General features: G+C 41.1%; 1 protein-coding gene across 4 annotated transcripts in view; it reads left to right on the top strand.

Moving 5' to 3' along the window:
* Positions 1-21,336, top strand: part of ipo8 (importin 8) — a 117,713-nt gene extending 96,377 nt beyond the window's left edge. For all 4 annotated transcript variants that reach the window (XM_041215920.1, XM_041215919.1, XM_041215921.1 and 1 more), the window contains 7 exons: positions 4,449-4,546; positions 6,415-6,510; positions 11,775-11,995; positions 13,173-13,378; positions 17,317-17,535; positions 18,272-18,388; positions 20,347-21,336. In XM_041215920.1, coding sequence (XP_041071854.1) covers positions 4,449-4,546; positions 6,415-6,510; positions 11,775-11,995; positions 13,173-13,378; positions 17,317-17,535; positions 18,272-18,388; positions 20,347-20,444 — 1,055 coding nt within the window. In that variant the 3' untranslated portion in view covers positions 20,445-21,336. The remainder of the gene's footprint in view (positions 1-4,448; positions 4,547-6,414; positions 6,511-11,774; positions 11,996-13,172; positions 13,379-17,316; positions 17,536-18,271; positions 18,389-20,346) is intronic.
* Positions 21,337-22,024: the final 688 nt, after the last annotated feature.

The following is a 22,024-nucleotide window of genomic DNA, read 5'->3' as shown; positions in this document are numbered from 1 at the left end:
ACCTAGTCTCTGATTTGAACAGGAAACTCTCCTCGGCTGCAGCATCTTTTCAGACTTAAGGAGCACACAACTGTTAGAACTGGGGTCTCCATTTTCAGGAAACTGGAGCTTTACAGACAAATCACATTGTCTCCATTTTTATGGAACCATTATGTGCCAATTACACTCAGCTGGATTGCTGAGTCTTTTATCAGCTGTACCAGTTAAGTGGCAATTTAGCAACTTGGCAAATGTGAAAGGGCATTATTACAGGTGTGTAATATGATTGGCTGTTTTCTATCAGACTGCTATCAAAATCAGCTACAGGAAAATTGCATGCAACCACTAATTGGTTAGTGACCATTTAAATTTGCAAAGTGTAGTTGACTCTTTTCCAAAAAGGTATTCTTAGGATATGGTTTTTATTTCTAATATGAGAGGATTTGAATGGGCTTTGGTTGTCATAATAATGAAACTTGGGGATCTCAAGTAGATGAAAATCAAGGTGGAAATATAGCCATGAGGCATTGGTGAGATTCAATAAATTTCTTGTCTGAACTTTTCTTTTCCCTCACCCAGTCTCTTCCCACTTATATGCACTGCAGCTAAGGCTCCTTCGCCAGCAACGTCCAAACCCATGACCTCTGACATTTCGAAGGGGAGCAGGTACTTGGGAATACCATCACTTGCAAGTTCCCCTCCAAGTCGCACACCATCCTGACATGGAACTTTATCATCATCCCTTCACTGTTGCTGGATCAAAATCCTGGAACTGCCTCCATAACAGCACTGTGGGTGTATCTACACCACTTGGACTGCAGCAGTTCAAGAAGGCAGCTCCCCAACAACTTCTCAAGGGAGGTAGGGGTAGACAATAAATGTTGGCCGAGCCAGCGCTTTCCACGTCACATGACCAAATTTTTAAAAACCTGTAACTCTTCCATTGTCCTCTGCCAGTTTGACAAGTTCTTGGCTCTAACCATTTGCTTTTCACTATGGATGCCCAATCCCTCTAAACTGTCTCTCACCAGGGCAGCCCGAGGGCCCTCCACTTCTGCCTTGCACAGAGGCCCAATGTGTTTGTATCCGCCTGTCTGGCAGAACTTTTCTCACATTGAACAACTTCTCCTTTGACTACACTCATCCCTTCCAAATAAAAGATGTTTCAAATTGGAACACATAACAGGTCCTAGCCATGCCTGTCATTTTGTGGGATATGTGGAACATTCTTCGTTTCGGCCCTCCCCAAATCCCGTTCCTCACCTCTATTTTCTTAATCAATGGCTTTGGAGCAACAGCAAATAACAGCATGCATATTGTGGAAATGTTCATCAATTTTACTTTTATTTGCCACCCTCTCCTCACCTTCACATGGCCCATCTCTGGCCCTTACCTTCCTTGACTTGTCTGCCTCCTTTTCTGGGGCTAGGCTGACAACCAGTATCTAATATAACCCACAGTTAACTTTACTGCACTTCCATCTGTTTCCTGTAAAGACTCTAGTTCATTATGCCAATTTCTCCATTTTCACTCATCTGTTCTGAAGATATCACCTTCTATACCAGCACTTCCGATATGTCTGTCTTTTTTCCTCAACTGAGCATTTTTGCTCCACTGGTTTACAGGACCCTCAAATGCATCTGTCTCATTTTCTGTACTGTACCTTTTCCCTCCCTGAACCTCTTGTCCTTACCTTCCACACCACCAGTCTCCACATTCAACAGATTATCCTTCGTTATTTGTGCCAATTCCGTTGCGATGTTAAAGCCAAATATGTCTTCCTCTCCCCACCTCTTTCATTCCGAATGGACTGTTCTCCTTGTCACCCTGGTCCTTTCTTCAATCATTCCCAATGCCCTCCACTTGCAACACCTTCCTGTGCAAGCTCAGGAGTTGCAACACCCCTTCAATTTCCCCCTCTCCTCTGCCCTCCTGCAGGGCCCCAAACACTACTTTCAGATAAAAGAGTGAATTACTTGTGCTTCTTTCAATTAAGTGTATAGTATTTGCTGCCGTACATTGGGAGACCAAACGCAGATTGGGTGAGCATTTATGGACCACCTCAGTTTAGTCTGCAAGAGTGACCTCGAGCTTCTCATCGCTTGTCATTTTTATTCCCCGTCTCACCTTGAATGTGACCTCTCCATCCTCGGCTTCCTACGTTCTTCCAATGAACCTCACTATAAGCTTGAAGAACAGCACTTGATCTTTTCATGAGACATTTCAGCACCCTTTGGACTCAACTGGGTTCCATAATTTCAGAGCATGGTCACTGTCCCCATATTTATTTTTTTGGATATGCCCGTTGATGACGATTGTTATTCCTGTTCACACCACCTCTAGACCCATCTTTTGTTTCTTTAATTGTCCCATTACCACCTTTCGCCTTAAACCATCATCCCTTTTTACATTAATCTCTCCTACGTTCCACCCATCAGATATTCTCTCTTGTTTTTTCCCCTGGACCTACACTTGGTTAAACCTGGTTTTTCCAGTTTTGACAAAAAGTCATCGACCTGACTAACTACCTTTGTTTCTCTCGTCACAGATGCTGCCTGACCTGCTGGATATTTCCAGCGTTTTCTGTTAGTTCAATAAATTGCCTCGTTTTTATAAATTAGTAGTCAAATAGACCAATCTATCCACAAAAAGAATCTCACTTACGCACAAGTAACAACAAAAATAAATGAAGAATTGTGGGGCTAGAAGTGTTTAGAGGATGACTGTGCAGTCCATCTGCCAACCTGGACTCTCTTAGCCCACTGCTTGGGTTCTTCCAGTAGGGAATGGCCTGAGGCATGTCACAAGGCTATGCCTCCTTCATTTTTGAAAATATGATTTTTCAAATTTCAGCTGACTGGAAATTTTGCAACTTGAACTGAGACAGAGTTCAAATCTCACATTGGCAAACTATGAAACAATGTAACTTCATCTGAAACAGATGGAAACGGGTTTGTACTCAAAAGAGTTGAACTGAGACAGAGCAAGCTGCTTAAAAATGCAAGGCCACATTCTAAGGCAGAGGTGAGAAACAAACAAATCACCCTCCGGAGGGTGTGAAGAGAGAGATATTACCTATAATTCAGACACCCATCGAAACTCATAACTGCCTAAGGAAGAGACATTAAAAAATGCAAGTTACTGGATATTGAAGCAATGGCTGCCACAGACTGGCTCATCCAAAAAGTCTTGGAAATATGCAATGGGTGAAGTATTTCAAGGCAAGGCTGCCCAGCCACTAGAGAGGGATTGCAAGAGACACAGGTGGTGTCCAGAAAGCCTTCAGCAGAGGAAAACAAGCTGAGGGCTGCTCATGCTCTCCCTCTCTCTCTCTCTTGTGGAATAAGCGTGTTGCCCAGCTTGAAAAGCCAACTTTACCAGAAACCTATCAGCGAGCAGAGGTATCAAAATAATTGAAACACCTTCCATATCTGACTGCATCCAAGAAACCAGCTAACCTAAATTGGCCACAACGTTTAAAACTTACTCTTCAAGGACAATCAAAGGACAACTAATCATATATTTTACATTTTTAATTGACTCTAACTCCCCTTATTTCTGATACCTATGTATGTGTGTGACTGCATGAGGGCTGAGTACTTGACGTTCCTTTTTCATTTTTTTAAAATTGGGTTTAGTGGTTAATAAATTTGCTTTCTTTGACTTAAGAAAATCTTGTTTGATTGGCTCCTTATTGCTTACAGCTTAAGTAGTTAAATACATTCTGATTTGGAAAAGGCAAATCTACATTAAAATCAAACTTAAACCTTTGTTGTGACCAACCGAGGAGGTTGAATAGAGGGGAGCCAGTTCACCCCTCCTTACCTGGTCGTGACAGGGCAAATAGAGTTTAATTGCTCTCTGGTGAAGGAAACATGCAGTTCACCAAGTCCTTGAACATATCCAGATGCAGAAAAATTTTATTTGTTCACATGAGAACTGGAGACAATCAGTAATACTACAGTGCATGGAAGACATTGACACTGGCATCCTGTGCATGCCACCCTCCCTCAGACCACCAGTGATGGCAGGGCTTCATTGTTTTCAGAATGTCTCAGTCCTGTCTTTGTAAGTCCTTCCCTAACTGGTTCACTCTGATCTTAAAAAGCTCATTTGTTCAATCAAGCTGTTGGTGAGCCTTCTCAACACCTTTCTTCATCATTCTTCCTTACTGCCACCTTTGAAACACCCTGAAATGTTTCTCTAAAAAGAAAAAAGTCTTGCATTTATATAGCGTCTTCCATGATTTCAGGACATCCTGTAGAAAAAGAGAAATTTATTGCTGGAGGGCTATGGAGAAAAGGCAAGAGAGTGGCATTAAGTGAATTGCTGTCCAAGAGAGCCAGCACAGACATGACTGCCAAATGATCTCCTGCATTGAAACTATTCTATGATTATTGTGAGTGTATAGAATGGTCATTAATAGAAAATCCTTATACCATAGAAATCCTATTCCTTTTGTCTTTCAGATATGATGCCTCTTTTGCACAATTATGTGACCGTAGACACGGATGCGTTTCTGTCTAATCCTAAAAACGTAGAAATTATTTACAACTTGTGTAAAAAGGTAAATTTTTAAGGTGATAACTAAAGAAAGTTAGACTCTGCATTTCACATCCTCAAATCATCCTGCCATTGAATTACTTTGTATGTTTAGTCACTGTTGTAATGCAGGAATAGGTAATGGATAGTTTGTTTATATCATGGTCATGTGAGACGAATGATCATTAATTCTGATTTAGTGGTTTTGGCCAAAGGATAGATGTTGCTCAATGCACCTGGAGAACTTCTCTGCCAAGTGCCATGGAACTTTTAAGCCCATCAGAACAGGGATCCTTGGCTCAATGTCTCATCTGAAAGACAGCAGCTCCAATAATGCAGCACTTTCTAATTCCAATTAGTGATTCACAAGAGGCCAGAGTTAGAGGAGTGTGGGTGAGGGCCAGTGTTAGTGGCAGTGGTAGGTTTTACTGAAATAGGCACGTTGGGATTCAAACGTAAGGATGAGGATTTTAAATAGGATATGGGCAGCTGAGTTTTGGACAAACTGGAGCATAGGGGGTGGAGGACAGGAGGACAGCTGTCGGTGCAGATTATCTGCTTAAATTCTGGGGGGGGGGGGGGCGGGATTTTGAACCCGCCTTCTGACTCATAGAAAATTATGCTGCCAGTTAGTTATAGGAGGAATGGTGTGTTTGCACAGAATATCATAATAGTATTTTGTTCTCATGAGAAATTCCGATGTTGGGAAATGAAGCATGTTTACATTTTGTGATTCTATGACTAAATTGGATGTATTCGGCCAGGCACAGCTTGGTTAAATGCACTTTTTAAAAAATCCCATTTCAACGTTTTTCAGCCCTGGTCTCAAAAGTACAATCAGCGCCCTGTGTGACATGTCCATTTTCTAGATTGACTCCGGTGCCCCTGGATTTGGGTGCCACGTTGAATTCAGCAACCTCTTGTCAGAAATGTTCATGAATGATGAGCATGGAATCGGGCTCGGCTGTGTTACTCTCTCAGTGTGAGAGCTGGTCTGTGTCGAGGCTTTCACGCCCAGATACTGAGGGAAAACCATTGAACGTAGAACATGCCTGATGATAAAGTCAATGGAAAATGGAAAGAGGTTAAAAATAACGCTTTTTCAGCCTTCTAATTCTGTAATCCAACCTGATACTCATTAGGGAATGATGTATATTTTTCCAGTTTCTATTTCTCTCACTCCTGCTTTTAGGTAAAACTACTTAAAATGATCTAGGTGAGAATAAACATGTCTTCATTGCTGATCTAGTGAGCAGCAATTTTCTCTGAGGCTTCTGTCACTGGCTAGTTGTGGCACTGGAAAACAGTTTCAGATAATGACAAAGTAGATAGGGAGAAACTGCTCTCATTGGCAAAAGGATCCAGAATGAGAGGACACAGATTTAAGGTAATTGGCAAAAGAAGCAATTGTGATATCTGGAAAAGCTTTTTTTAATGTAGCGAGTGGTGAGAAGTTGAAATGTACTTCCTGACAGTAAGTTGGGGGCAGACTCAATCAAGGCCTTCAAAAAATAATTGTATAGTTACTTGAAGAGAGAGAATTTGTGAGGCTGCAGGGAAAAGGCAGGAGAGTGGGACTCAGTAAGTTGCTCTTGCAGAGAGTCAACACAAACATGATGGGTTGAATGACCTGTGTTGCTCTTCTATGATTGAACTTATTGAACAGTGTTATAGTCATAAGTGCTAAGGGTGTTATTTCAAAGGTTATATGTTTTACAAAAGGTGAACCAGCCTTCACCTTGTATTGTCACTCCCTACACAGCCACCTAGTCTATATTTTTCAATGGGCTTGAAATAAAGATGGTGTGTTTATTTGGTCTTTTATGTAACCGTGACCAGACAAATCTCTGGTCATTCATTCACCAAACCTGTAACTGTGTGATGTATTCTCAGGTCCTGACGGGGGATGCAGGGGAAGATGCAGAGTGCCATGCTGCGAAACTGCTTGAGGTGATCATCCTTCAATGTCAAGGGAAGGGCATTGACCAGGTAATGGATGGATCCACATGCATGTACCTCGGGATAAAATCTCTAACTTCAATTTCCACAGCAAAGGCAGGAGGTCACAGGAGGCCAGCCGGAGCATTGCATAGGCTTGATCAACTGTTCCTGGCTGTAATCGATCCTCCCATAAATTATGGCGATGATTAATTAATCCATGGGTTTATTCAGCACAAGGTCAGCGTATTTTATGTGCAACATGCTGAATGGGCAGTTCACTCGGAAGTGTTGGATTAGTTTGTTCAGCAGAATTTTGTGGCTGATAGTAGAATCCCCAGCTCCCACCAACTGAGTGACCAACAAACCATTTTAGTTTTTGTTTTGTTTTAGTTATTGTAATTTTAGCCGTTCATTTGTATCCTTATACCCAAGCTAATCCTCTTCTCCACGCACTCACAGCATTCAGTATTGCAAAGGAGTATCTCGGGACCTCAGTTTTGTACAGTGTTGGATCCGGCTGTCGTATTCACAAATGCCCTGACTCATGCATTATGTGCTTAGATTGATGTTAGCACAATAGGTCCTGCTTGAATCAAGCTTAACCTGTTTTCTCTAGTAAGTGGGCGTGTTTCTCTTATAAATGTGGGATCCATTGATGTCTGAAACTGTCATTAGCTTGCTAATGCCGCCAGATTCAAGGCTAGATTTTAGATTTGCTGCGAGTTAACAAATTGTGGCTTTTGGCTGTGTCATTTTGTGTTGCACGTATTATCCAATTCCCAATGTTTTCTGCAAAATTCCTTTGAATATGCTACGCAGATGGAACTTTAGATTGTGCTCTGGTTATGCCATTTTTTATGGTTAAAATCCTCACTTTTCTTTCTCCATTTGTAGGCCCAAATCTTGCTAAGCTTTGACCTTATGACGTATCATAAATTATGATGCATTGGTCTGAAACTTTTATGAGAGCTTATTAGTTGGAAAATAGTTTTCACCAATGCACAAGTCTCATCACTGCAACTGTAGTCATTAGCTATTGAAAATGGCCCAATGTGTACAATGAAATAATGCCAAGTATTCACTTAATTCCTGAGGTTTTTTTTAAACTACTTATGTACTTCAGGTGAGTCTCATTGCACTGCACCCCATCCCTGACATTGTGAGAGTGTTGCTGCTGAGTGCATTTAATTAACCTGGGAAAGTGTCTGTAACAAATACTGCTGGAATCAGTAACTGCAAAAGGCTTCAGATATAAGCCCTTCAGTAAAGCTGTTTTTCATGTTTATTTTTCAGTCCTCTTGCCTGTGTTGACACTGATTCATGTTTGGGGTCATTACTTAAGTGCCTCCAGCACTCTGGTACCTGACCCAAATGTATATTTTATTATTTTCAAGACATGGCAATATCCACAATATTTGACTGCAAAAGCGATTACAGCTGATCCCAATCCTCTAATGTGACCTCCATACACATTTTCCAGCTGGGATAGAGATCCAGCAGGGTGCTTATCTTGCTCTTTAACGCAGGGATGCTGAGACTGATAGTGCTCCCATCGCTGAACTAGCCAGACTATCTCAGCAGACCAATTGTTCATCATTGTATTTACCCGCTGAACCTTCCTTGTAATGGTGCTCAACATTTGGCTGAATTGCAGGCAGCATGGTGATCCAGTGCTTCATATCACTCCCTTTTCAGTGCTTCATTTTCCCTCAAGCCTATTCTCCACTGTGATCTGTTCCAATAGACAAATGATGCCTGATGGTAGCTTGCTATGCGATTATTATTTTCCTTAAGAAAAATGTTCATATGCTACCAGCTTTTTTAAAGAAAAATCTTCTTCAGCTAATTCCATATTTCTTTCAAAGCAATTAGTGTTAAGATGGTTTTTAACGGCTCTGAAATATTTTTTTCCCTGAAGAAAATTTTCCCCAATGGTAGTTTGCAATAATATATTCTGTGACATATTGTGCATGTCAAACACATGGCACAGGTCTTGCACTAGCAATATGCACTATAATGAATTACACTTCCAGTCTTACATTATGTAACATTGAATGAAAGCATTGATTGTCCTCAGGATTGTCCTGTAACACAAAAGGAAGCAATCATGCCTGTGCCTGCTCTTTGAAAGAGCTGACTAGTTAATCCCACTAATGAACACTTTCCTCATAGCTGTGCACATCTTTCCTTTTGAGTACTTATCCTGTTCCTTTTTGAAAGTTGCTTATGCATCTACTCCCACCACCCCTTCAGTCAGTCAAGCGGATTGGTACATGGAGTATAAGGTTTGGCAGGGAAACTTGGATTTTCTGGTATTAAAAATTAAAATCGACTTGCATGATTTGTGTTAGGTTATTAACCACATTGTGGGGAGGCGGTGGCGTAGTGGTGATGTCACTGGACTAGTAATCCAGAGGCTCAAGCTAATGCTTTGGGGACATGGGTTCAAATCCCACCATGGTGAAATTCAAATTCAATTAATAAATCTGGAATTAAAATCTCGTCTAATGGTGACCATGAAACCATTATCAAATGTTGCAAAAACCCATCTAGTTCACTGATGTTCTTTAATGGAAGGAAATCTGCTGTCCTTACCTCATCTGGCCTACATGTGACTCCAAACCCACAGCAATGTGGTTAACTTTTAAATGCCCTCTGAAATGGGCCTGCAAAGTCCTCCTTACTAACAGGCTTGTACCAAAATTGGGAAAGCTGTCCCACAGACTAGCCAAGCAACAGCCTGACATAGCCATACTCACAGAATCATACCTTACAGACAAAGTCCGAGAAACCACCATCACCATCCCTGAGTCTGTTCTGTCCCAGCGGCAGGACAAACCTACCAGAGGTACAGCATGGTGGTAAATCTACTTGACTTCGTCCTCACGAACCTATCTGTGAGCGATGCATCTGTTCATCACAGTATTGGTAGGAGTGACCACCGCACCGTTCTTCTGGAGACAAAGTCCTGTCTTCGCATTGAGGATACCCTCCATTGTGTTGTGTAGCACTACCACCCTGCTAAACAGAATAGATTTCATAACAGATCTAGCAACTCAAAACTGGGCATCCATGAAGCGCTGTAGGCCATTAGCAGAATTGTACTCTACCACAATCTGTAACGTCATGGCCTGGCATATTCCCCACTCTATCATCACTAACAAGGGATGGGGGATCAAACCTGGTTCAATGAAGAGTGCAGGAGGGCATGCCAGGAGCAGCACCAGGCAGACCTAAAAATAAGGTGTCAACCTGGTGAAGTTACAACACGACTACTTGCATGCTAACCAGCAGAAGTAGCTTATGATAGAGCTAAGAGATCCCACAACCAATGGATCAGATCGAAGCTCTGCAGTCCTGCCACATGAATAGTGGAGAAAATTAAATAACTAAGGGGAGGAGGAGGTTCTACAAATATTCCTGTCCTCAATGGTGGGGGAGCCCAGCACATCATTGTAAAACACAAGGCTGAAGTATTTGTAACCATCTTGAGCCAGAGTGCTGACTGATGCACCTCGACCTCCCACTGAGGCCCCCAGCGTCACAGTTTCCAGTCTTCAGCCAATTCGATTTACTCTGTGATATCAAGAAATGGTTGATGGCCATGGATACTGCAAAGACAATGGGCCCGGACATGGTGCTGAAGAATTGTGCTCCAGAACTTGTGTGTCCCTAGCCAAGCTGTCCCAGTACAGCTACAATACTGGCATCTACCCAGCAATGTGGAAAATTTCCCAGGTGTGTGTCCCGTTGACAAAAAGTAGGAGAAATCCAACCCAGTCAATTACTGCCCAATCACTCTACTCTCAATCATCATGAAAGTGATGGATGGGGTCATCAATAGTTCTATCAAGTGGCACTTACTCTGCAATTACCTGCTTACTGATGCTCAGTTTGGGTTCTGCCAGAGCCAATCGGCTCCTGACCTCATTACAGCCTTAGCCCAAACATGAACAAAAGAGTCAAACTCCCGAGGTGAGGTGAGAGTGACTGCCCTTGACATCAAGGCAGCATTTGACCAAGTGTGGCATCAAGGAGCCCTAGCAAAACTGAAGGGTGGGAGAGGAACTCTCCGCTGGTTGGAGTCATACCTCGCACAAAGGAAGATGGTTGTGGTTGTCAGAGGTCAATCACCCCAGTTCCAGGGCATCACTGCAGGAGTTCCTTAGGGTAGTGTCCTAAGCCCAACCATCTTCAACTGTTTTATCAATAACCTTCCTTCCATCATGAAGTCAGAAGTAGGGATGTTCACTGATGATTGCAGGGTGTTCAGTACCATTCACAGCTTCTCAGATACTGAAGCAGTCTGTTTCCATATGCAGAAAGAGCTGGACAAAATTCAGGCTTGGGCTGATAAGTAGCAAGTAACATTCATGCCATACAAGTGCCAGGCAATCCGACAAGAGAGAATCTAACCATCCCTCTTTGGCATTCAATGGCATTACCATCACTGAATCCCCCACAATCAATATCCTGGAGGTTAATATTGACCAGAAACTGAACTGAGTCAGACATACAAATACTGTGGATACAAGAGCAGGTCAGAGGCTTGGAATTCTGTGGCAACTAACTCATCTCCTGACTTCCCAAAGCTTATCCACCATTTACAAGGCACACGTCAGGAGTCTGATCGAAAACCCCCCACTTGCCTGGATGAATGCAGTTCCAACAATACTCAAGAAGCTCAACACCACCCAGGGCAAAGCAGCTCGTTTGATTGACACTCCATCCACCACCTTAAACACTCATTCCCTCCACCACTGACACATAACAGCATCAGTGTCTACCACCTGAAAGGTACACTGCAACAACTCACCAAGCCTCCTTCAGCAACATCTTCCATGACCTCTGCCACCTAGAAGAATGAGGGCAAGTGCATGCACCACCTGAAAGTACCCGCCCAAGCCACACCTCCTCCTCACTTGGAACTATATTGCCGTCCCTTCACCATTGCTGAACTCCTTCCCTAACAGCACTGTGGATGTACCTACATTACATAGGCCGCGGTTCAAGAAGCTGGTCCACAGGAACTTTGGCTGTGGCTGTTCTTCATGCATTAACCCATTCAAAGAGCATTGGCATGCTATTCAACTATCGTGGCATCATAACCAAGTCCTGATCACCATTCAGTGATTCTATACTGGAAAGTGTTGCACATATTGGCTAAGGACATGCTTAGGCTGGAGGAGAGACAACTGAACAGTCAGCACAGGATTGAAGGGAAGAAACTTGTTGAATTTTTTTTAAATGTAGCTAAGCAGCTCACATACAAACTGAAAATTCTAAAAAAAATGTTTTCTCTGTCTCATTAGTGTATTCCATTGTTTGTTGAAGCAGTCCTGGAGCGATTAACTCGTGGAGTTAAAACAAGTGAACTGCGGACCATGTGTCTTCAGGTGGCCATTGCGGCCCTTTACTACAGCCCCATGCTACTTGTGAATACCTTGGAAAACATTTGCTTTTCACACAGTGCAGAGCCTATTACAGCACAGTTTATTAATCAGTGGATGAATGACACGGATTGTTTTCTTGGGTAAGCAAATCCTTTGGCCAGGCAAATAATCAGTGAGCTTCTTTGCTGCATCGCAGGACCTGCTGCAAATCCCAATATAAGGTGCTCACGCGAGGTTGACCGCTGGTAGGTAAAGCCATGAAAAAGACCAGCAATATTGTAGGTTTTGTTAATTAATAGTTGCATAGAGTACATGAGTATTTACACAAAAAAGATTGGTTAGCCCACAGGTAGAGTGCAGACTGACTGCAGTTTTCAACACCTCAATATCAAAAGGACATCTAAGTCATTTATACATTGTGTACAGTGTAGATTCACCAGAATTATGTTGAGATTGGGAAATGGTTACTATTAGAAAATACTAGCGAAACTGAGGGTAGAAAGCTAAGAGATGATTTAATACAGGTTTTAAATTATGAAGAGTTTTGCCCAGGTGCATAGAGAAGGATTGTATCCTTTAGCCAGGGAGTGAATGGGAGTCTGAGCTGCTCGTCTGGGGCGCCTACTATCACCGGGTCATGCTTGTGGGATACCAACCAATCACCTGGGCTGCGAGTCTTGGGCAACAACCGATCCCCTGGCTGCAGGTCTTGGGGCCCCACCGATCCCTGGGTTGTGGATCAGGAGACCATTGGTAGTCAGAACTGCTGACCTTTCATTTTGAGTGACCAGTTCCTGAAATGGGTTCATGTGAATGTGCACATGCTGGGAATTTGATTATGTAATTTAAACCCCCATCAGAAGCGAAGAGCAGGACCACAATGCCTCAATTTCCCACCAGTTTTCATTATCTGTTAAATAGAGATCTGCTCCACTTAATGATAGTTCAGTTGTAATGGAGGATGTGGAAACATTAAATATTGTAGCAGAAGGAGTATTTGAATTGTTCTTTGGCACACAGCATGTAAATTGTTTTACTTTGAATTTACAATATTTTATCATTTGTTTTGCCTCTGTTATGTGACAACAGTAAACCTTGGTAATTGCAGTAGTGATACATCAGCAAGGAAGATGATCACAAGTTTTTACAATGCTCATATCATTAATGAATTCGTCATTGCTTCATTTATTTTCATTATCTTTAAATGTTTTAAAAGGAAATGGTTCAGTTGAGTACAAGATTCTCTGTCTGTGCTAGATTTAGTAATTTGTTCTGACTCCAGTTTAATGCCTCTGTTGTAATTACTTCTGTTGCCAGGCTTCATGATCGGAAAGTCTGTATCATTGGTCTGAGCACACTAATGGAAATGCAAAACAGACCAGAAGCTGTGGATGCTGTGGCCGCTCAAATTCTACCTTCATTGCTGCTCCTGTTCCTTGGCCTAAAACGAGCATATGCAAGCAGAGCTCCCAATGATCAAAACGAGAATGGAGAAGAGGAAAATGAGGATACTGAAGAAAATGGTTCTTTGTTTTTATTTTATGCATTTACCTTTCTAATGTATACAGATTCTTCTGTGTGTGTACATATGGTTTGTTAAGTTTCCTCACCAATTTCCGTTCTCCCTCTCCTCAAGGAGTTAACTCATGGTTCCACGTGAACTGGTTACTATCTGCGACCTTCTGCAGTTGGCTATAATTGTGAGAGTCAGCAGACAACTTGACCATTGCTGCAGAGCCTAAGGAATGCAACCAAACTGAACAATATAACTTAGCTACCTGACGTCCACATGTACACTTTGTATCCAGATTTGCTGGATAGTTATCGGGAGTGGGACTGTTGGCTGATTTCTTCCCCTTAATCACTCCCAAGGGTTGTTGAGAACATTTGTGACAGCCCCATTCTTAAAGTAATTTTCAACCCTTGTACTCCTGGTTTGAGAAACGGTATGTAATCAAACACTAGAGTTAACACATTTGGCACCAACACTTAAGTAACTATTCACAATAATGAACCTTGCATTATTTGTTGCAGGGAAATTAAAAGAGTAAAGGTTTAGGCAGGAGTACTTGCTTGCTCAGGGTGTTGTCCCACTTTATTTTTTATAGAGTGCAGTGACAGACTGAGCAAAGTTTTGCTTAATAATTTAATAAAAAAGTGGAGGTAAGCTATGGTAACAGTTCCCCATGTGAACGTGGGCAGTCTGTTAAATCAAATGGAACCAGAGCCAAGTCTGAGATTTCTCAGCTAATATCCACAAGCGCAAACTTCCAGGAAGGGTCACTGGATAGCAACTGTACAGGAACCCTGGCTGATTACCACATGCACTGCAGTTCACTGAAACCAATTGCTGAACTCTGGCTGAGATGTTTGGGGAAAATATTTAGAAATAACATTTGAGGTAATATTCACTAAATTTAATGAATTTACATTTGATAAGTGCTGCAGAATCTGATTCAAATTATCCAGGAGTGTAAAAGGAACTAGTGATTATATTCTTATTAGATCATTGTACTCTGTGGTCATTGCTAAAGGTTGACAGCTTATCTGGATATGGTCCTGTTGGTAAGAGGGCAAAGAACTGAGGCTTGGGAACAAAAGGCTGATAAATTTTACTTAACAGTCAGTATGTCAGAAAGTAATTGAGCAGAATTTGTCATTAACTATGAATCTTCAGTGACTACTCAATGTGAAGTAGCCATGGGGAAACCAAAATTCTAGAAAGTGTCGCTGGGCAAATAAAGTAAAAATTTAATCAAAGGAGTTAGTACTCCACATTTGGAACGTTCTGTTCAGTTTTGTTTCCCAAATCTGGTGATGGGTATTGCTATTCAAAGATGGTAACTTAGATGATGCTTCAAGTTGGATCTCTTAATTAGAAGTGTTAGTTTAGAATATTAAAATTTTGTTATGTTTTTGTTCAAACCGAGGCTCAGGGGTAGTAGAATTGAGATCTTTACAATTTTGAATCAATTGAACATGGTGAATTTGAATCTCAACTTTAGAAATGGATAATAGTAAGATTAAAAGGAATCCCAACAAAGTAAGATAACTATCAGATTAGATTCCGGAAAATAATTATTTTCTGTTAAGGTTGCCATGCTGTGAAACAGGTTACTGATATTTGAGGTAAATATGGATCTGCTAGAATCCTTTAGGAAGGATCAAATGAGCGAAATAGCTTTCTTCTGCGCCATAAAATTCTATGATTTTAAGGTATTTGAAGTTCTTGAGGAATGAGGACATTGGCAGGGAGGTAGGTTGTGAGTTCGTTAAATACACCTAGCATTATGTCATCGGCAACCATGATCTCTTACATAGAAAATATGAGCAGGAGGAGGTCATTCAGCACTTTGAGCCTGCTCCACCATTCAATATGATCATGGCTGGTCTCCATCTCAACACTGTACTCCTGCGCTCTCCCCATACCCCTTGATGCCTATAGAATCCAGAAATCTAACTAACTCCTCCTTCAGTATATTCAGTGACGTGGCCTCCACAGCCTTCTGTGGTAGAGAACGCCCTAGGTTCACCATCCTCTTGAATGAAGAAGTTTCTCCTAATCTCAGTGCTAAATGGTCTACCCTGTACCCTGAGACATTGACCCCTTATTCTAGACTTCCCCAGCCAGAGGAAACATCATTCCTGCATCCAGTCTGTCCATCCCTGTCAGAATTTTATATGTTTCAATGAGATCTCCTCTCATTCTTCTAAACTCCAGTGAATACGGGCCGAGTCGGCCCAGTCTCTCCTTATGTGACAATTCTGCCATCCCAAGAATCAGTCTGGTGAACCTTCGCTGCACAACCTCTATGGCAAGTGTACCCTTTCTTAGGTAAGGAGACTAAAATTGCACACACTGCTCCAGGTGTGGTCTCACCAAGACCCTGTACAGCTGCAGTAAGACATCCTTGCTCCTGTACTCAAGTCCTCTCGTAATGAAGGCCAACATACCATTTGCTTTAACTGCTTGTTATACCTGCATGCTTGCTTTTAGTGATTGGTGCACATGGACACCCAGGTCCCCTTGTACATCAATCTGTCACTATTTAAATAATATTCTGCCATCCTTTTTTGCTACCAAAATGGATAACTTCACGCTAATCCATGTTATACTGCACCTGCCATGTTTTTGCCCACTCACTCAATCTGTCTAAATCATCTTGAAATCTCTTAACACCCTTTGCATCACTCACATTCCCACCAAGTTTCATGTCGTCAGCAAACTTGGAAATATTACATTTGGTTCCCTCATCCAAATCAGCGATATATATTGTGAATAGCTGGGGTCTAAACACTGATCCCTGTGTCAACCCACTAGTCACTGCCTGCCATTCCGAAAAAAACCCATTTACTCTTACTCTGTTTCCGTTCTGCTAACCAATTCTCAATCCATGACAATATATTACCCAAATCCCATGTGCTTTAGCTTTACACAATAACCTCTTATGTGGGGCTTTATCAAAAACTTTCTAAAAATCCAAATACACCACACCAGTCCATGTCCAAATGCAGCAAGACCTGGACAATATCCAGGCTTGGGCTGACAAGTTGGCAAGTAACATTTGGAACACGTGTCAGGCAATGACCATCTCCAACAAGAGAGAATCCAACCATCATGTTCAATGTCATTACCATCACTGGTCAAAAGGATGTTGATAGTGGAGGATTCAAAAACTGAACTGGACTAGCCATATAAATACTGTGGCTACACATCGCACAGGAGGAGCATTCCACTTGGCCGAGCTGTCCTGCCATGACTTACCCTTAAATTACTCCCTTTACCTTCTCTAGTTTGGAGAATATTGAGGGCAGAAGAAATACTTACCAGGTCCTACTTACCAAAGCTCTTCTTACTTAGGAAAGTTAGAAAATGAAAGGATCGCCTCCTTCCCTCTCTCACCAAACTCCAACTGAAGCACTCGAATGCAGTCCAAAGCAGCATTTCAGTGCATCTCTTGAAGCTTTCTTGATTGTTTTATGGCGTTGAGAAATTTCCAGCAGATTATCATGAAATTGGCTAGTGTTTTCTCTCTCTCTGTCTCTCCTTAACATTACAGTGGTTGCAGATTATACCATCTGGTGGATGGAGTGACTGTTATGCATTTAATGGTTTTATTTTCTCACCCCCACATATGCTGGCATCAGTTAAATCAGCATACACCAGGAATCAAATCTGGAACTTCTTGTTTAGTTTCAAATAGCTCGTTCTTTTTTCTTGACAATGTTTTGCTGTTTCCTTCTCTTTCCATTCTCTGTAGTGTCCCTTCAACAAATGACTCATCACACACAGGGGATTGAAATTCACATATCATTGATTTCTACAGATCAGTTGCTTCCTGATTAAATTGATATATCAGCTGAACAACAGAGCCCTTTTTACGCTTACTTAATCCTTAATCTGCTTATGTTTTTATTGAAGTACAATTTTCTTTCTAAGATGTTGTTTTCACTTTTTCAGAAGAGATCCCAAGCGATGAAGATGACATTCGTGAAGCAGGACAGCAGTACCTGGAGATGCTGGAGCAGCATCAAGTGCAGGAAGATGATGATGACGATGATGATGATGATGATTGGGATGAAGATGGGTTAGAAGAAACTGCTCTGGAAGGGTTCTCTACACCTCTGGATGAAGACAACAGTGTTGATGAATACCAGATTTTTACATCAGCACTGCTAAGTATGTGTTCTCAGACAATTCACGCACCCAAATGCTAATATTGAAATGTAATTAAATGTGGTTTGATGGGAGAGTGATGATTTCTAAAAAAACTTAGTGACAATTTCAATCATAATTCCAGTCAATGCATTGCGACACCGTGGTTTTATACTGCAAGTAAAACATGAGCATTGCATGAATTGTCTTCAGGCGCAATAATTGATGTTTTTGAAGCCTGAAAGTGTCATAAAGCGTGTTCTGAAAAAAAAAATCACTTGTGTATCAGCACATTGTCACCTGTTAGCAGCGCTATTGATATATTCTCATTGTGTACCTGCAAGCATATATGGAGCCAGGGAGAAGGGAGTCCTTTTGAACATTGCAAACATGCCTCTCTGCACATGTTTGATCAGGGAATCCCTTCATTAAGCAAAAGCATTGAGAGAGGAAAGGAGGCAAAAGCCTTAAGATGCAAAATTAACAGATGTGCAGGTTTACTGAAAAATCACACTTCTACTGCAGCCACTAACTTGAAATCCATTCCTTCAAAATTTGTGGGAGGTGGGAGAAGGAAAAAAGAGCAACTTAAACTGCATTAGGTCCAATCATTGGGAGTTCTCTTTTTGAAACGTGAGTATATCTGTATTGATACAATTAGCACCACATCAGTATGATATGCATTGCAGCCTGAGAGATATGTAGTTATTGACATGAGAGGTTTGTGTGCTCTACAATTGGGTTTTTTTTTTTGTTACAGGGGTACAGAGTAGGGATGCTGCCTGGTACCAGACTCTCACTGCCCCTTTGAGCGAGGACCAGAAGAAACAGTTACAGGAAATCTTTGCACTGACAGAACAGCGGAAAAATGCAGCAGGTTAGTGCCAAGTGCAAGGCTGTGTATTTTTGTGTAAGTGTAACTGGTAATGGTGAGAATGTTTGGATTTAGAGCATATTCCACTCTCCCCTTTGCCACCCACTGCAATCTTTGAATCGTGCACTTTTAGTTTTTGCAGTACTGCTGATCGCCTGCTGGTGTCACTAGTGGACTTGTTGATCCTCAGAATGAAAGTCTAACTTCAGTGCCAAAATGAAAAGTTTGAAAAGGTTACCTCTGTCTGGAATTAGGCAAAATTAACAGTGCTACTTTCTACAAAAATGCATTTTATGATTTTACACTAGGGAAATCTTTGAATTTACAGCACAGAAAGGGACCATTTGACCCAACTGATCTCTGCTGGTGTTTATGCTCAACAAAAGTCTCCTACTCCATTACTCCATCATATACCATCAACATATCCTTCTATTCATTTATCCCTTGTGTTTATCCAGCTTACACTTAAATGCTTAAGTACTATTCCCCTCAACTGCTACTTATGGTCATGAGTTCCACAGGAAATCTTAATACATTGTCTACCAAATTTGAAGTTGTGAGACTTCAACTCAGGCCTGTGGTCTGGATGATTGCTAAGGTACTGCAATGATTACTGTAAATGTGCGAAATGCAAGGTGTATGTTTGAAAAGTTGAACAAGCTCTTCAATGCTGTAAGGGTACAACAAAGCAGAGCTGGTGTCCAGGTGAAGTGAACAATATACCTATTCAGCATATAGCTGAATTTCTGTAATGCTGAACCAGTTTTCTTGTAAATGCTCTATTGGGATTAGAGTTTCCTGAATAAAAGATTGATGGGAATAATACAAAACCCTGAAATTTTTGTGCTTTCCATTGGTATTAAAGATATTTTTGCAACCCAGGCCACACGTGTCTATGCAAAACATCACCACATTGAGCGTGATTCCTCACTATCAAGGGGCTAAGGATGTTTTGATGTGAAAGGTTTGTCCAACATGGCAAGGAAAGCAAACGCCTCATGGGTGTATTCTACAGGAAGTGTGTGACCCTATTATGAAAAAGGCTAATCTCCTGCCACAGTCCTTCCTCTGCTTTCTATGTGACCTCCAGGTCTATGCAAATGCCTTTCTGCAATTCATCTGCAAGCCTTTTTAAGTTGTACATCAAATTCCATTTCCTGTGGCAAAATAGTTGACACCTAACCAAGTCTAGACGTCATCTAGACCCCTGCAACTCAAGTTCTGTTTTTATTGCCCAAGGATTTTTACTGGCATTTTGGGGGTGCTATTCCATGATTCTGCTTTTTGCCCCGAAAACCCCAAACCAATAGCGTTGGGAATCATAGAAAATCGCTAATTTTCAAATTAAGGTGAAACTAGTTTAAAGATGTGATATGTTTTTAATTTTCAAGCATGAGGATTTAAGAGTTCAAACTCTTAAATCAAATTAGAATGTATTAATCAGTGTTGTGAGCCTTAAAAGCCTTAATGGAAGTGGTTGGCAAGTTCTCTTTGCAATATGGCATCAGACTCAAATGCTTTTAATTACTCAATTTAAAAAAAAATCAGTGTTGGTATTTTGATTGTGTTGTTTGCGTCAAACTGCTTGAATACCAGGGGGCAATTGTTATATTGGCATTCAACGTAGGAAAGCCATTTATAGACTGAGTGGAGTCAAATTTATTTGACATTAATGAAGCAGTGGGAGTAGTGATGAAAAAGATTACAGACGTGTTTCAGAATTCCATTAAAAGTACAATGAATCAAACTGAAATCTGGTGCATATGTGACTCCATTCTCCATGTCCAGTGTCCCCTTAAATCTGAGAATAAGAGTTAAATTGACGTGTCAATGAGATTTTCCAGATTGGGTTCTTGGAAGATGAGCAACATCCTCGGTTTGCTGTAAATTTTATTCTCCAGGCCTTTCCTGTTTCACATTTGATTTATGTTTAATTTTTAATTTTCTTTTATTTCTCTTAGAATCCAAGAAAATTGAAGGACAGGGTGGTTATAACTTTGACATGACTGCACCAGTTCCCACAGCATTTAATTTTGGAGCAACTCCAGGGGGCAACTGACCTACCGATGGCATTTTTATTAAAACTTCAGGGCATCATGAAAAAAAAATCTTCCATCCATCAGCATTACTGAAGCTGTCTGGAGACCTTTGGAACCGGTGTTGAACCCTTCCAGTGCTGGACCGTAACTCGATTATCGTTTGAGGCTCTTATTGGTATTTTTTTTTCCCTCAAGTGAACTGAGTGAAAATCATCCCCCCGCCCCCCCCCCAAACCACAGGCACTACGGGGAAAGGTTTGGTTAACCACCACCTCTCAGGTTCCCAATATACAGGCATTTGACGGGTTAATACAGATACATAGTGCCTTCTGTCGCATGTGGATTGCCTCAGATTTTAGTTTGGAAAGAAATGGCATGATTTAAAGAAAAGTACTTTAACCATGTTTTTTTAATATTTACCAGAGATTTTTTTAAAAATCTGCTTATTGCAGCTCTGCTATTTTTAAATTTCTGTGTGGTGACTGTTTTAACATTTAAAATATTATCCTTGGTAAAAAGCTGTCGGTTTCTGTGATTTGTGATAGCAGTGGTAGCCTAGGAATAAATAAATTGCAACTCCGTTTAAAATTATGTGGAAATTCACAAGTCCGTCTTGGCGGACAATCGCGATTCCTTTTTTCTGAAAGGGGGACAAATTTTAATAACCATGCACAGTTGAAAAATATCAATATTCTGGCAGTATGTTTAGCTGTTGAATGGCAGTCGAGAGAATTTTAGACTTTGAGACATGAATTATTTTCTTGTTTATGTTATATAAGGTATCAAATGCTCATCTGGGTAAAGCAAAAATTGTCACGGCTGATTACTGTACTTCTACATTGGTTCTTTGAGAGAGCTTGTGAGTTTTCATTCTCAGCTATTGGGTGCCTCAATAAAGCCTTTGGTTGAGCACGTTTTTGTCTGAATGCATTCTATTTTGCTGAAACCTAACAACAGGATTGCAAGTTTTGATCATCGTAGGGTAAATTGAAAAACTTAGCTATAGGCCTATAGTGCTGGACATCAAGTTCAACAAAGCAAAGAGGAAGTTGAGAACAGAACTCTCAAGGTGCACATGTACGCAAGAAAATCACCACTGGAACAGTTGTGCAGGAAGCCAAACCATTGATGATGGTTTAGACCAAAACTTTGAAGGTAATAGAATATTTTGAAAGTAAACATTGGTTTCCACAATTTTAGAAAGTAACCAGCAAGGGTTACCTGTGAAACTTGAGAAAATCCAGATTCTGATAGACACAGAACAGAATTACTGCTTGATATTGCTGATCAAGGAAATACTGAGGAAAATAAATCAGATTACTGTCTTGTATCCTTTCTTTATATGATAGGACAAAATTCTGCTGGCCTTGGAAGAATTTACCTAAGAGAGTATTAATAACCACATCATAGCCGAAACCAAACATTTTGAGGACTAAACAGCTTGTGACAAACATTTGGATTTAGTTTAGAAAATCTTACAATTTTAGTGCAATGATTGAAATTTGCTCTATTCTGTTAATAATGACATCACCATCTGCTTTGGGTTAAGCATCCAGGTGTAAAGTGTTGAAAGCCATAGTTCATGACCCATGATATGTTA

Source organism: Carcharodon carcharias, chromosome 21 (assembly GCF_017639515.1).
Source record: "Carcharodon carcharias isolate sCarCar2 chromosome 21, sCarCar2.pri, whole genome shotgun sequence".
NCBI lineage: Eukaryota > Metazoa > Chordata > Chondrichthyes > Lamniformes > Lamnidae > Carcharodon > Carcharodon carcharias.
This window is presented reverse-complemented; position numbering and strand designations above follow the sequence as displayed.